General features: G+C 42.1%; 1 protein-coding gene and 1 long non-coding RNA gene across 2 annotated transcripts in view; one reads left to right on the top strand and one right to left on the bottom strand.

Moving 5' to 3' along the window:
• The window catches only part of LOC118947094, a 179,924-nt gene that overhangs the window by 47,457 nt on the left and 115,529 nt on the right, over positions 1–16,938 (bottom strand). The window lies entirely within an intron of this gene.
• Positions 14,372–16,938, top strand: part of LOC110513725 (tripartite motif-containing protein 16) — an 8,633-nt gene continuing 6,066 nt past the window's right edge. Inside the window, exons 1-2 of the mRNA XM_036972228.1 lie at positions 14,372–15,136; positions 15,571–15,666. Coding sequence (XP_036828123.1) covers positions 14,540–15,136; positions 15,571–15,666 — 693 coding nt within the window. The 5' untranslated portion in view covers positions 14,372–14,539. The remainder of the gene's footprint in view (positions 15,137–15,570; positions 15,667–16,938) is intronic.

The following is a 16,938-nucleotide window of genomic DNA, read 5'->3' as shown; positions in this document are numbered from 1 at the left end:
TGTTCAATGTAGATGTCCAGGAAACCGGCCCTAAATGTGTCATCTTTCATCCTCCCATACTGCTCAGTCCAGCAACATTAAACCTGTCCAGCAGGTGGTGCTGTTGACCAAACAATAAAACCAGCAGATATCTTGACTTGCCACTCAGTATATCAGTAATGTTCAGAATAGTACTTTAATATCATTGGAGATTGATGGTCTTTTTAATCCACTATCCAGAGTCAGGAACAGATGAAGTTAGGTCTGCTACTGTTCAGTGATTAAATATGATTTATGGTGATGGGAAATAATAAAAAACACTCAACTTCATCTAGTAATAGTTTTCCTTTGTTATTTATTCCAAGGTGTGTCTTTAACTTGTAAATGTATTGTGTGGAGGTGAGCTAGTGGTGTGGCTGATAGAATAGAATGAAAAGGGAGGAGGGGAGGAAGAGGGGAGGAGTGAAGGGCTGTTCAAGAAACCAGATGAGGAAGAGGAAGATGTTCAGGGGAATTACTGTCTCTGTTCCAAATGGTTCCCTATTCCCTACGAAGTGCACTACGGTGCTTCTGACCAGGTCTAAAGTAGTGTTCTACATAGGGAATAGGGTGTAGATTTATTACAATATCATGCTTTAGTGTTTGGCACAAAATATATTAGATCTCCACCCCCCCACTTCCTGTCTGTCATCCCCCAGTTCTGTTAAGACTTCCTCTCATTGAACTGGGCCTCATTCTAAATGGTCACTTTGTATTGATAGTCCATACTGGTCTTTACTATGGTTCTATATACAGTATCTGTATTGATAGTCCATACTGGTCTTTACTATGGTTCTATATACAGTACCTGTATTGATAGTCCATACTGGTCTTTACTGTGGTTCTACATACAGTATCTGTATTGATAGTCCATACTGGTCTTTACTATGGTTCTACATACAGTATCTGTATTGATTGTCCATACTGGTCTTTACTATGGTTCTACATACAGTACCTGTATTGATAGTCCATACTGGTCTTTATTATGGTTCTACATACAGTATCTGTATTGATAGTCCATACTGGTCTTTACTATGGTTCTACATACAGTATCTGTATTGATAGTCCATACTGGTCTTTACTATGGTTCTACATACAGTATCTGTATTGATTGTCCATACTGGTCTTTACTATGGTTCTACATACAGTATCTGTATTGATAGTCCATACTGGTCTTTACTATGGTTCTACATACAGTATCTGTATTGATAGTTCATACTGGTCTTTACTATGGTTCTACTACAGTATCTGTATTGATAGTCCATACTGGTCTTTACTATGGTTCTACTACAGTATCTGTATTGATAGTCCATACTGGTCTTTACTATGGTTCTACTACAGTATCTGTATTGATAGTCCATACTGGTCTTTACTATGGTTCTACTACAGTATCTGTATTGATAGTCCATACTGGTCTTTACTATGGTTCTACATACAGTATCTGTATTGATTGTCCATACTGGTCTTTACTATGGTTCTACATACAGTACCTGTATTGATAGTCCATACTGGTCTTTACTATGGTTCTACATACAGTACCTGTATTGATAGTCCATACTGGTCTTTACTATGGTTCTACATACAGTACCTGTATTGATAGTCCATACTGGTCTTTACTATGGTTCTACATACAGTATCTGTATTGATAGTCCATACTGGTCTTTACTATGGTTCTACATACAGTACCTGTATTGATAGTCCATACTGGTCTTTACTATGGTTCTACATACAGTATCTGTATTGGTAGTCCATACTGGTCTTTACTCTGGTTCTACATACAGTACCTGTATTGATAGTCCATACTGGTCTTTACTCTGGTTCTACATACGGTACCTGTATAGATTTTCATACCAGTGTTTAAACCTACAATATGGCCTTATAAATCAGTGTATATCAGTGTTTAAACCTACGCAAGGTAGATGACCACCAGCCAACAGCGCTGTAGAGATCACAATGATGTGTTAGACGTTTCTGATTTGTAAAGAACCTGAGGGCTGCTTGATACACTGAATCAAGTGCTCTCAGGGTCTTGGCTGAGGCCTGCATATATATAACATCACTAAAATCTAAAACCGCCAGTAATGTACATTATACCAGCTCCTTCCTGGCCTGCAGAGAAAAACAAGCCTCATGCCAGTAATGTACATCATACCAGCTCCTTCCTGGCCTCCAGAGAAAAACAAGCCTGATGCCAGTAATGTACATCATACCAGCTCCTTCCTGGCCTCCAGAGAAAAACAAGCCTGATGCCAGTAATGTACATCGTACCAGCTCCTTCCTGGTCTCCAGAGAAAATCAAGCCCGATGCCAGTAATGTACATCATACCAGCTCCTTCCTGGCCTCCAGAGAAATACAAGCCTGATGCCAGTAATGTACATCATACCAGCTCCTTCCTGGCCTCCAGAGAAAAACAAGCCTGATGCCAGTAATGTGCATCATACCAGCTCCTTCCTGGCCTCCAGAGAAAAACAAGCCTGATGCCAGTAATGTACATCATACCAGCTCCTTCCTGGCCTCCAGAGAAAAACAAGCCTGATGCCAGTAATGTACATCGTACCAGCTCCTTCCTGGTCTCCAGAGAAAATCAAGCCCGATGCCAGTAATGTACATCATACCAGCTCCTTCCTGGCCTCCAGAGAAATACAAGCCTGATGCCAGTAATGTACATCATACCAGCTCCTTCCTGGCCTCCAGAGAACAACAAGCCTGATGCCAGTAATGTACATCATACCAGCTCCTTCCTGGCCTCCTTATGCCAGTAATGTACATCATACCAGCTCCTTCCTGGCATCCAGAGAAAAACAAGCCTCATGCCAGTAATGTACATCGTACCAGCTCCTTCCTGGCCTCCAGAGAAAAACAAGCCTGATGCCAGTAATGTACATCATACCAGCTCCTTCCTGGCCTCCAGAGAAAAACCAGCCTGATGCCAGTAATGTACATCATACCAGCTCCTTCCTGGCCTCCAGAGAAAAACAAGCTTGATGCCAGTAATGTACATCATACCAGCTCCTTCCTGGCCTCCAGAGAAAAACAAACTTGATGCCAGTAATGTACATCATACCAGCTCCTTCCTGGCCTCCAGAGAAAAACAAGCCTGATGCCACTAATGTACATCATACCAGCTCCTTCCTGGCCTCCAGAGAACAACAAGCCTGATGCCAGTAATGTACATCATACCAGCTCCTTCCTGGCCTCCAGAGAAAAACAAGCCTGATGCCAGTAATGTACATCATACCAGCTCCTTCCTGGCCTCCAGAGAAACACAAGCCTGATGCCAGTAATGTACATCATACCAGCTCCTTCCTGGCCTCCAGAGAAAAACAAGCCTCATGCCGGTAATAAAAACCTATTTTCAGCTTGAGCTTCCTGATCAAGTTCTCCACATGAACAGTGAAGCTCAGTTTGTCATCAACCCACTCACCCAAATAGTTGTACACTTTGACTTGCTGTATAGTATGTCCAGCCATTGTAGCAATGACATGATTAGTAACATGCCTGGCATCTGAAATTCAGAACCAGCTTCAAATCATTCAGATTCAGTTGTATGATGTTAAATGCTCTTTGGGCATTTTCAAAAGATAAAGATAACCTACTACCACTTGAATACAGAACAGTATCATCTGCATAAAAATGAACATCCACTGTTTCATTAAGATCCCCAGTGTTGTTGATATACAAAAGGAACAACATTGGTCCCAAAATAGAACCTTGTGGGACACCTGAGCACACCTCTATGGACTCAGATTTACAACCATCCACCATTACACATTGTGTATGATTTGATTGGTTAATAAATTACCTAATCTAGATCATGACCTGTAATTACACAACATTTTAACCTTTACACTAACACAGCATGGTCCACGGTGTCAAAAGCCTTTGACAAATCAATAAAGACAGACACACTTCTTTTCAAGAGCACAGTGGATGTCATGTAAAACCCTCCATGTTGCTGAAACAGTGCTGTGGCCAGACCTAAAGCCTGACTGCATCCATGTAAAACCCTCCATGTTGCTGAAACAGTGCTGTGGCCAGACCTAAAGCCTGACTGCATCCATGTAAAACCCTCCATGTTGCTGAAACAGTGCTGTGTCCAGACCTAAAGCCTGACTGCATCCATGTAAAACCCTCCATGTTGCTGAAACAGTGCTGTGGCCAGACCTAAAGCCTGACTGCATCCATGTAAAACCGTCCATGTTGCTGAAACAGTGCTGTGGCCAGACCTAAAGCCTGACTGCATTAAAGAAGTTGTTTTCTCTGAGGCCTTCAGCTGCCTACTAACTAAGGACTCCAGGACTCCAGGACCTACTAACTAAGGACTCCAGGACTCCAGAACCTACTAACGAAGGACTCCAGGACTCCAGGACCTACTAACGAAGGACTCCAGGACTCCAGGACCTACTAACGAAGGACTCCAGGACCTACTAATTAAGGACTCCAGGACCTACTAACTAAGGACTCCAGGACCTACTAACTAAGGACTCCAGGACCTACTAACGAAGGACTCCAGGACCTACTAACGAAGGACTCCAGGACCTACTAACGAAGGACTCCAGGGCCTACTAACTAATGACTCCAGGACCTACTAACTAAGGACTCCAGGACTCCAGGACCTTCTAACTAAGGACTCCAGGACCTTCTAACTAAGGACTCCAGGACCTACTAACTAAGGACTCCAGGACCTTCTAACTAAGGACTCCAGGACTCCAGGACCTTCTAACTAAGGACTCCAGGACCTTCTAACTAAGGACTCCAGGACCTACTAAGGACTCCAGGACCTTCTAACTAAGGACTCCAGGACCTTCTAACTAAGGACTCCAGGACCTACTAACTAAGGACTCCAGGACTCCAGGACCTACTAACTAAGGACTCCAGGACTCCAGGACCTTTGACAGAACAGACGGTTTTGATACACTTTTGATATGGGTCGATAGTTGTCAAGCAGCGAAGGATCTCCACCTTTCAGGAGAGGCAGTACAAAAGCAGATTTCCATAACTTGGGGATTTCCTGAACGTCAAGCGTGAGGTTAGAAATATAGGGGGGAGCAATGATGTCAGCAGCAGGTGTAGGAAGCAGGGGTCTAGTTCATCAGGGACAGGGGATTCTGTTCTATCAATTTATTTCAGGGCTTTACACACTTCTGAAACAGAAGGATGAGAAGGAGAACCTGGTGAAGGAGAGCACAGGGGTGTCAGGGATGAGAAGGATAACCTGGTGAAAGAGAGCCTGGTGAAGGAGAGCACAGGGGTGTCAGGGATGAGAAGGTAAATTCATAGGGGGCTCATTTAGACCTTTTCAAATAAACTGCCTGCATCTATAAAATGCTGATTCAATGCCTTCAGAATGGAGGTTCTCTCAGTTACTACCTTGTGTCGACCAACAATAGTTTGGGAAGCTGTGAATCTTCTTTTCACTCCAAACCTTTCACTACTTGTCAGAATGTGGAGGGATTATTTAAATGATCTGAAGTAGATTTCAGGTAGTGGTCTGCTTTCACTTTTCAGATCAAAGCCACACCCATATTTCAGACGTTTAAAAGCCATCCAATCATCTGCTGAACCAGACCCTCTTGCTTTATCCCACATAGCATTTAGTTCCCTTATGATTGTAGTACGTTCCTCAGTAAACCAGGGATTCTCTCTGCCCTTCATCCTGAATTTATTTAAAGGGGCCTATTGCGTACATCCTGGAAAGCATTGTGGAAGTTAGAAAAGGCTAATTCAACATCAGGGATTAATTCCATTCTATTCCATTTCATTCTGGAAACATCATGTAAAAAACCTGGAATATCAAACAGCTTCTGGTTTCTTTTCGTAATGACACGTGGAGGATGTTTAGGAATTTGACCATCTCTCACACAGACAATAGCACAGTGATCACTTATGTCATTTGCATAAATACCAGAAGCATTAAAACAAAATCAATCAAAGAGGATTTCAGAGGAGACTTTATATTCAACCTCGTTACACTGTTGACAATCTGAGTGAGATTATAGGTATTGTATAGAATTTAGAGTTGATCAGAGCTAGATGTTAACCAGTCCTGATTCAGATCACCTATCAGGACAAACTCAACCATATTTAAACAGGAGCAGATGGTCTATAACAACAAGATACAACCATATTTAAACAGGAGTAGATGGTCTATAACAACAAGATACAACCATATTTAAACAGGAGTAGATGGTCTATAACAACAAGATACAACCATATTTAAACAGGAGCAGATGGTCCATAACAACAAGATACAACCATATTTAAACAGGAGCCAAGGTTAAGGTTCAAACACAGATATTCAACTTGCTGAGGTTGAGTAGAAGTCAGACCGCTGAGAACTTGTGTTTTACGTAAACAGCAACACCACCACCCTTAGATTGACCACCTGCACCAAAAACATTCTAACTATTGTTGCCAATATTTTTGTCTTTAATAGATTTTTGGAGCCAGGTTTCAGAAAGCATAAACACATCAGGTTGGTGTTGGGGAATAATCAGAATTGGGTGGTAACATAGGTAAGATGTTTTATATTAATCATATGCTTATGAGTTATTTCTCATAAGAATGTATTTTGTTGTACTATAGTGGTGGCCATTGGCAGTTATCTGGTCTATGTAAAGACTAAGTTGCATAGGCCGCAGAGAGGGGAGAGGTCAAGGTGTCATCATGTGTAAACATATCTTTTGCTCCACTGTGTCTGTGTGCCAGTCACTCCCTACTTTTCCCATCGGGGAGAGGAGGATGGCAGTGTCTGGAATCATTCTATGCTCCCCGTGAGCTTGTCCAGGATTGGTTGTATTTAGAATTGGTTGTATCTAAATGACAATTTGATATATGCCTGTTGATATGGAGGATTGGTTTATGGTTCTGGGTTTTAGTAAGGAGACAAAGCTGAACAATTTATTATGTCTATGCTGTCTGACTATGTGTGTTCTTTGCTATTAAAGGATCTCAGTTGCAATGTAGGGGGGCTCTCAGAGAATTCATTGATAGACACTGAATTGATCTGAGAGTCACAGGGTTGTGATAGAGCTCATATAATTAAAGATGGACTTTGATAACTAACTCTGACTTGTGTTGTGGTTTGCGCTCATGATTTGGTAAATACAGGAAATTTCCACGACATTGGGCAGGTTTTATCCACATAATCATACTTCAGCAGCAGACTTATTACATTCACATGCAGAAACTTCAGGCCGCTCTGACTACTTCATTGGACAGGGGGAAGAATGTCAGGACCTGGGTCAGATTGCACATTTCCAGACAGTAGAAGCAGCAAGATAATGGCCAGTCTAGATGGAGGGTTCCAACATGTGGATTTATAGACAGCACTTGAAGGACAATCCATAGTCACCAGAATCTTTAACGCCACAACATTCAGGAGATGTGGAAAGTCCAGAGACACGGTTCAGTACCAAGAAAACAGTCCTGACATGTCAGAGCAAGAGTCCCATTTCTCCCATGTTGTTTGGGAGAAATGTGCATAGATCTCACGTGCAAGCGTGTGGTTTCTCCCAAAACTCGAGGGAGAAACAGTCACATATTTCCTCATTCACAGAGCAACGGGCTCTAAAAGTATCTCCAACATTGTGAAAGCCAAGGATAGACAGCAGCAACATGAACAGCAGCAACATGAACAACAGCAACATGATCAGTGTCGTGGTGAATCATTTCAAAATATAACACTTACAAGAACTTGTGAATTCAATATAGGCTTTTAATACAAACATATCAGGCTAGATGGTCCGTGGAACACACCCTTTCCCAGCACTGGCTCTGTCTTTATACACACACAGTATATGAGTCCATTCCATATGTTAATGAAGTTACTTCCCTCAGGTCATCGGTCACCATTATCTTTCAGTCCAGACTTCCTGCTTGTTCATGCCTAATAACGCCTGAATCCGCTCTTGATTAGATTACAATGGTGGCAGGACCCTCTCGTGTCCTAAAATTAATATATGTCTATCTTACCCTAAGCACTTATGGCCTTTAACCTAAGCACTTATGTCCTTTACCTCTCTATCTAATCTTTATAATGGTGTCCTGCTCTTTCCATAATAGATAATATTTTTAAGTGTCACCTCCTCCTCTTTGCCCTAAGCCCTTATGCACAGTAAAGCACGTATGGCTTCGGCCATTATACTTATGTCTGTTTAATCTTTGGTTTCCTGTCCGCTTTCTGTTTGTGGTCTAATGTACACCTATCTTTGCTCAATAGTGTCATATCTGTCTCTATATGTAACAATAACTACAACAGCACTCAGAGACACAGGTCCTTACAGCCTCCAGACCTAGACTGTAGACCATCACATGAAGCACCCAGAGACACAGGTCCTTACAGCCTCCAGACCCAGACTGTAGACCCTCACATGAAGCACCCAGAGACACAGGTCCTTACAGCCTCCAGACCCAGACTGTAGACAATCACATGAAGCACCCAGAGACACAGGTCCTTACAGCCTCCAGACCCAGAATGTAGACCATCACATGAAGCACCCAGAGACACAGGTCCTTACAGCCTCCAGACCCAGACTGTAGACCATCACATGAAGCACCCAGAGACACAGGTCCTTACAGCCTCCAGGCCCAGACTGTATACCATCACATGAAGCACTCAGAGACACAGGTCCTTACAGAGCAGGAAGAAACACGACTGGATCTCACAGGATCCATTCACTCCTTCCCACAAGGGGGGGTAGGTTTATGACAGTCATAAATACCTCTTTCCCCCTTTTTCCTCTCTCTACCCTATTGATGTTACATTTGCAAATCCCTTGGTTAACATAGAGATTCTGGGAACATCAGAAGGTGGAGGGAAATGAACTATATTCTGGTAATCCGAACAATTGAACATATGCGTTGGTACTTAATGAATATGATGTCAGTTCGGTTGTCATCTGAGACATTCTCATCAATGAGAAGATGACATAAACTCTACAGTGGAAAGTCTACACATCAGAGTTATCGGATTCACATGGAATTAATGTTCAATTTAAATGTTTGAATATTAAATTATTCGTGATGGGATGAAATGTTATTCTAGCTTCTAAAATGTGAGATTTGGGTTTTCATAAGAATAGGGCTGCTCAATCAGTGGCCCACCCCTGTGGATGGGCTATAAAACTTTTCAAACACGCCCTCCTCTCCCTTCCTATATAAGCCCTTGACGACTATATAACCTCCTGTTCCAAAGATGTGAGGACGACGGTCCTATGTCAGAATGGTTCAGATAATAACTACAGAACGAAGCCAACATCAGCGTGAGCTTTGGTTGCAAATGGTATGAACTTTGAACTCTTATTCACTACAGAAGTGATACCTCCTAGCCGTTGAGTTAGCAACAGTAGCAGCAAACGCAGGTTAGGAAGGAACAGACAGAGTATCCCGTCTACCACACAACGACGTTACTACAACGTATTCAATTTACCAGCAGAGACATTCTTCAAAGGACACAGGACTCGGTTGGGCAACACGGTCTTCCATCTACCACCAACCTACCGAAGCGCAGCTCAGAGTAAATATTTATTGCATTTTCCTTTTCCAAATGGGCGGGAATTTAGAATGGATCAGATGCTGTATTTACGATAGCACAGCTTCTCCCTGTGTCCCTCAGTCTTCCCGCTCTTTCACTCAAACCCAGCCCCCCCGTTCTTTGTGTAACCAGCTGTCATATCTGTTCCGCCCACTAGGGACATTTTCCTTTATGACCTAATATGTAATCAAGGTATGATTCATTGTGTGTATGTGTGATTAGTTAGGTATTTAGTAAATAAATAATTAAACCCAATTTTGTATTGCTGATTCAAATTGTTAACCAGGGTTCGTGCAGATAACCAAGAATTAACAACTTTCAGATGAGACTGAATTAAGATGACGATTGATATTGACTGCTATTGATGTAAAATATTACTAGGTCTTTAAGAGTTTATTCGGAAGATAACAGCTCTATAAATATTATTTTGTGGTGCCCGACTCTCTAGTTAATTACATTTACATGATTAGCTCAATCAGGTAATATTAATTACGGAGAAATCATTTTATAGAATAGCATGTCATATCACTTAATCCGGCATAGCCTAAGACACGACAAGTTGATTAAGGACAGTGACATCAGAGCTATATACAATATAGGATATAAAAGATGGCATGTATAGAGGGGTTGAACTCTGTATATGGCTCAGAGGGAGGTCAATCACTTTGTACCTTGACCTTAACACTGATAGCAGCAACAACAACCACAACAGAGAAGTTGGCTGTGTCGACAGACAGACAGACAGACAGACAGACAGACAGACAGACAGACAGACAGACAGACAGACAGACAGACAGACAGACAGGCAGGCAGACAGACAGACAGACAGACAGTTTACTATGACTGGATGAAGGGATGCAGTGTTGAATGCTTCCTTTAGGTCTCCTGGTCTCTTGGGATATAAACTGTGAATACAGAGAGAGAGTCCTAACCATTCAATCAATGTACACAACACAGTCATCATTAACACCATACTGAGTGGAGACTCTTACAATATAATACATTATAATATAATGACTATAATAGAATAAGGGTTTTGACATGAAAGCACAGCCAGATGGACTTTTTAGTCATTTAGCAGAAGTTCTTATCCAGAGCAACTTGCAGGAACAATTATGGTTCAGTGTCTTGTTCAATGGAACATAGACAGACAGAGGTTTCACCTAGTCAGCTCAGGGATTCAAACCAGCGACCTTTCAGTTACTGTCCCTAAACCACAAGGGAACATAGACAGAGGTTTCACCTAGTCCGCTCAGGGATTCAAACCAGCGACCTTTCAATTACTGTCCCTAAACCACAAGGGAACATAGACAGAGGTTTCACCTAGTCAGATCAGGGATTCAAACCAGCGACCTTTCAGTTACTGTCTCTATGCTCTAAACCACAAGGGAACATAGACAGACAGTCTCTAAACCACTAGGATTCCTGTCACCTTGACAGTGTGTCTCTGTACCTCTCAGTCTCTAAACCACTAGGATACCTGTCACCTTGACAGTGTGTCTCTGTACCTCTCAGTCTCTAAACCACTAGGATACCTGTCACCTTGACAGTGTGTCTCTCTACCTCTCAGCCTCTGAAGACACCCAGCCATGATCGTTTAGAGAATGAATGGACCAAGGCACAGCGTGACCACATGTTTAATGAAAATTAAACTCACCAAAACTGTGACACGTGAAGCCAATGTTGTGCTCACTATACATAAACAAGATCCCACACAAAAAAGGCTGCCTAAATATGATCCCCAATCAGAGACAACGATAGACAGCTGCCTCTGATTCGGAACCATACCAGGCCAACATAGAAATGCAAAAAACTAGAACTATGTTCATAACCCCGTCCACCTATAAGATGTGGGGGATCTGTGTGACTAAGAAGAGACGCAAAGAACTCTGATAGTAAAACGTCTTCTCTTTTTAGTCCTAGATATGTCTCTAACCCTGATCCTAGACCTGTCAGTAATAACCACACTGTAATGTAAAGTGTTCCATTCTAGGGTTACTGCTGAATGTAGTACCTCTAACCCTGACCCTAGACCTGTCAGTAATAACCACACTGTAATGTAAAGTGTTCCATTCTAGGGTTACTGCTGAATGTAGTACCTCTAACCCTGACCCTAGACCTGTCAGTAATAACCACACTGTAATGTAAAGTGTTCCATTCTAGGGTTACTGCTGAATGTAGTACCTCTAACCCTGACCCTAGACCTGTCAGTAATAACCACACTGTAATGTAAAGTGTTCCATTCTAGGGTTACTGCTGAATGTAGTACCTCTAACCCTGACCCTAGACCTGTCAGTAATAACCACACTGTAATGTAAAGTGTTCCATTCTAGGGTTACTGCTGAATGTAGTACCTCTAACCCTGACCCTAGACCTGTCAGTAATAACCACACTGTAATGTAAAGTGTTCCATTCTAGGGTTACTGCTGAATGTAGTACCTCTAACCCTGACCCTAGACCTGTCAGTAATAACCACACTGTAATGTAAAGTGTTCCATTCTAGGGTTACTGCTGAATGTAGTACCTCTAACCCTGACCCTAGACCTGTCAGTAATAACCACACTGTAATGTAAAGTGTTCCATTCTAGGGTTACTGCTGAATGTAGTACCTCTAACCCTGACCCTAGACCTGTCAGTAATAACCACACTGTAATGTAAAGTGTTCCATTCTAGGGTTACTGCTGAATGTAGTACCTCTAACCCTGACCCTAGACCTGTCAGTAATAACCACACTGTAATGTAAAGTGTTCCATTCTAGGGTTACTGCTGAATGTAGTACCTCTAACCCTGACCCTAGACCTGTCAGTAATAACCACACTGTAATGTAAAGTGTTCCATTCTAGGGTTACTGCTGAATGTAGTACCTCTAACCCTGATCCTAGACCTGTCAGTAATAACCACACTGTAATGTAAAGTGTTCCATTCTAGGGTTACTGCTGAATGTAGTACCTCTAACCCTGATCCTAGACCTGTCAGTAATAACCACACTGTAATGTAGTGTTCCATTCTAGGGTTACTGCTGAATGTAGTACCTCTAACCCTGATCCTAGACCTGTCAGTAATAACCACACTGTAATGTAAAGTGTTCCATTCTAGGGTTACTGCTGAATGTAGTACCTCTAACCCTGACCCTAGACCTGTCAGTAATAACCACACTGTAATGTAAAGTGTTCCATTCTAGGGTTACTGCTGAATGTAGTACCTCTAACCCTGACCCTAGACCTGTCAGTAATAACCACACTGTAATGTAAAGTGTTCCATTCTAGGGTTACTGCTGAATGTAGTACCTCTAACCCTGACCCTAGACCTGTCAGTAATAACCACACTGTAATGTAAAGTGTTCCATTCTAGGGTTACTGCTGAATGTAGTACCTCTAACCCTGACCCTAGACCTGTCAGTAATAACCACACTGTAATGTAAAGTGTTCCATTCTAGGGTTACTGCTGAATGTAGTACCTCTAACCCTGACCCTAGACCTGTCAGTAATAACCACACTGTAATGTAAAGTGTTCCATTCTAGGGTTACTGCTGAATGTAGTACCTCTAACCCTGACCCTAGACCTGTCAGTAATAACCACACTGTAATGTAAAGTGTTCCATTCTAGGGTTACTGCTGAATGTAGTACCTCTAACCCTGACCCTAGACCTGTCAGTAATAACCACACTGTAATGTAAAGTGTTCCATTCTAGGGTTACTGCTGAATGTAGTACCTCTAACCCTGATCCTAGACCTGTCAGTAATAACCACACTGTAATGTAAAGTGTTCCATTCTAGGGTTACTGCTGAATGTAGTACCTCTAACCCTGATCCTAGACCTGTCAGTAATAACCACACTGTAATGTAAAGTGTTCCATTCTAGGGTTACTGCTGAATGTAGTACCTCTAACCCTGACCCTAGACCTGTCAGTAATAACCACACTGTAATGTAAAGTGTTCCATTCTAGGGTTACTGCTGAATGTAGTACCTCTAACCCTGACCCTAGACCTGTCAGTAATAACCACACTGTAATGTAAAGTGTTCCATTCTAGGGTTACTGCTGAATGTAGTACCTCTAACCCTGATCCTAGACCTGTCAGTAATAACCACACTGTAATGTAAAGTGTTCCATTCTAGGGTTACTGCTGAATGTAGTACCTCTAACCCTGACCCTGGACCTGTCAGTAATAACCACACTGTAATGTAAAGTGTTCCATTCTAGGGTTACTGCTGAATGTAGTACCTCTAACCCTGACCCTAGACCTGTCAGTAATAACCACACTGTAATGTAAAGTGTTCCATTCTAGGGTTACTGCTGAATGTAGTACCTCTAACCCTGACCCTAGACCTGTCAGTAATAACCACACTGTAATGTAAAGTGTTCCATTCTAGGGTTACTGCTGAATGTAGTACCTCTAACCCTGACCCTAGACCTGTCAGTAATAACCACACTGTAATGTAAAGTATTACCTCATTCTCAATGATCAGTCAATACATACAGTATTCATTTCACCTACAGTACATTGTATCAATATCAAGTTCCCTCCTCATTACAACCACGTATTAATCATTATAGACACTTATAATCAGTGTTATAACACGTACGTGAGTTATAAGGCATTATAAAGGTCATTAAAATAATTATAGATATTTACTTCATAGAAACTGTTACCCTTCATATATTCTAACCACTCTATTTAATATTAAGGGTCCTAACCTGGGATCTAAAATATTTGTCTCCTTCTCTCTCCCTCTCTCTAACCCCTCCCTCTCTCTAATCCCTCCCTCTCTCTAACCCCTCCCTCTCTCTAACCCCTCCCTCTCTCACTCCCTCCTTCTTCTCCACGTTGCATGCAGTTCTCTCTCCCTCCCTCCTGTAATCCCTCTAAACTCACCTGTCTGGCAGAACCAGAAAGTCCACACCTCCCCAAAACTAACTTCTGTGGAAACGAAACTGATCTGAGTCTCTCTGTGGTCTGTCTGTGTGAGAGTGAACAACCATCCAAATGGCTCAACAGGGAGATCTGCTGGACCAGGACCAGTTCTGTTGTTCTGTCTGTCTGGATCTACTGAAGGAGCCGGTCACTACTGCCTGTGGACACAATTACTGTAGAATCTGTATTGAGGGCTGCTGGGATCAGGATGTTCTGAAAGGGGTCTATAGCTGTCCTCAGTGCAGAGAGACCTTCACTCCAAGGCCTAATCTGAGGAAAAATAACATGTTGGCTGAGCTGGTGGAGAAACAGAAGAAGACAGGACTACAGGCTGCTCCTCCTCCTGCTCTGTGCTATGCTGGACCTGGAGATGTGGCGTGTGATGTCTGCACTGGGACCAGAAAGCAGAAAGCCCTCATGTCCTGTCTGGTGTGTCTGGCCTCTTACTGTGAGACTCACCTCCAATCTCACTATGAATCTCCTGCTTTGAAGAAGCACAAGCTGGTCAAAGCCACGGCACATCTACAGGAGAAGATCTGCTCTCATCATGACAAACTGCTGGAGGTTTACTGTCGTACCGATCAGCAGTGTATCTGTCTGCTGTGTGTGATGGATGAACATAAAGGCCATGATACAGTGTCAGCTGCAGCAGAGAGGACTGAGAAACAGGTAAGACCAGAACAACTTGTTGGTGACTGTCTGATAACCAAGGGATTAAAGATACAGTTGGAACTAAATCTGTTTGAATATGAGATCATTATATTATATACAATATGAAATGGATCCACAAATATGAGCACAAACCTTGAGTATATAGATATGTTAACCCAGATTCTCCAAATGTATCACCATTTTCTAAAATAAAACTCTATTCTCATTCTGAATGTCCTTTTATGAGTCCAAAGTTCAGTCTCAACCCCTTGATACATGTAGGCCTACCATAAAAACTATAATCATTCACATAGCAACATAATATCATATTGTAAACGGACTTCCTCGGGATTGTTGACCTTCCTCTCTATGGGTCCTATGTCACATTACTATACTATTGATCTACTGGACTAATAAATCTTGATAGCTCATTGAAGAGTGATTCTCCACAGAGGCAGCTGGGGATGAGTCAGCAGAAGGTCCAGCAGAGATTCCAGGAGAGAGAGAAGGAGCTGAAGAATCTCCAAAAAGCTGTGAAGTCTCTCAAGGTGAGTATTGTTGACCAGAGGAGACACACCATTTCACTTCTCTCCTCCAGTCAGAGAGAGAGAGAGAGAGGGGCCCCTATCCAATCCCACTGACCCCACTGTTGGGAACAGGCTGTCTGGACGCCTTTCAGAGAATAGACTGGTTCATGTAACCGACTGGGCTGCCTCATCACATAACCATGAGTAACCATGACGACTCATGTCCCCTATACATTAAAATGGAACTGTCTCTCTCTCAATTGAATTAAATTCATAGGGCTTTATTGGCATGGAAATATTTGTTTACATTGCCAAAGCAAGTGAAATAGACAATAAACAAAAGTGAAATAAACAATCAGAAATGAACAGTAAACATTAAACTTGGAAGGGATTTGGGGGATGGGGGAGGGTCTATTAGAAGTTAGTAGGACTCTTTTATTTTCTCAGAAGTACTGAGTTAGGTAGGAGGATTTAGAGTGGTGTAAACCGTGATTGAACACACTCCAGAACAGTAGGTGGCACCATGCACCTCTTAAAGGATAGGGTGCAGCATTTCTACTTTTTGATAAAAAGCGTGCACAATTTCAACTTCCTGCTACTCATGCCAGGAATATAGTATATGCATATGATTAGTATGTGTGGATAGAAAACACTCTGAAGTTTCTAAAACTGGTTCAATCATGCCTGTGACTATAACAGAACTTATGTAGCAGGCAAAACCCCAAGGAAAAACTGTTCAGAAGAAACAATCCCTCTGGCAGTTCCCTGAATGGTCTTTGTCAAGGGAAATTAGATAGCGCCCAGTTTACAGTTCCTACAACTTCCACAGGATGTCACCAGTCTTTGGAATTGGGTTGAAGTTAATCATTGGTGAAATGAAGAAGAGGCAGAGGTGTGGATTATGTAAGAGATCCACACTGTGGATTATGTAAGAGAGAAAATCGTGCATGTATTGTTGACTTGCTGTTATTGAATACAGATCGCCCCGTCAACAATTTAATCGATTATTATCGTTTAAAAATACCTCAAGTTGGATTACAAAAGTAGTTTGAAATATTTTGGCAAAGTTTATAGGCAACTTTTGAAATGTTTTGTAGTGACGTTGCGTTTTGGAAAGCTGTTTTTTTTTTGGATCAAAACGGGCTTTATAAATGGACATTTTGGGTATACATGGACGGAATTAATCGAAAAAAAGGACCAATTGTGATGTTTATGGGACATATTTTATTTCAGCGTTTTGTGTAGCGCCGGCTACGCTAATTCTTTTGTTTACATCTCGTTCAGGTTGTTCAG

The sequence above is a fragment of the Oncorhynchus mykiss genome, unplaced genomic scaffold, assembly GCF_013265735.2.
Source record: "Oncorhynchus mykiss isolate Arlee unplaced genomic scaffold, USDA_OmykA_1.1 un_scaffold_121, whole genome shotgun sequence".
Taxonomy (NCBI): domain Eukaryota; kingdom Metazoa; phylum Chordata; class Actinopteri; order Salmoniformes; family Salmonidae; genus Oncorhynchus; species Oncorhynchus mykiss.
The sequence above is the reverse complement of the archived record's forward strand: the minus strand, read 5'-3'. Positions and strand labels throughout refer to the sequence as shown.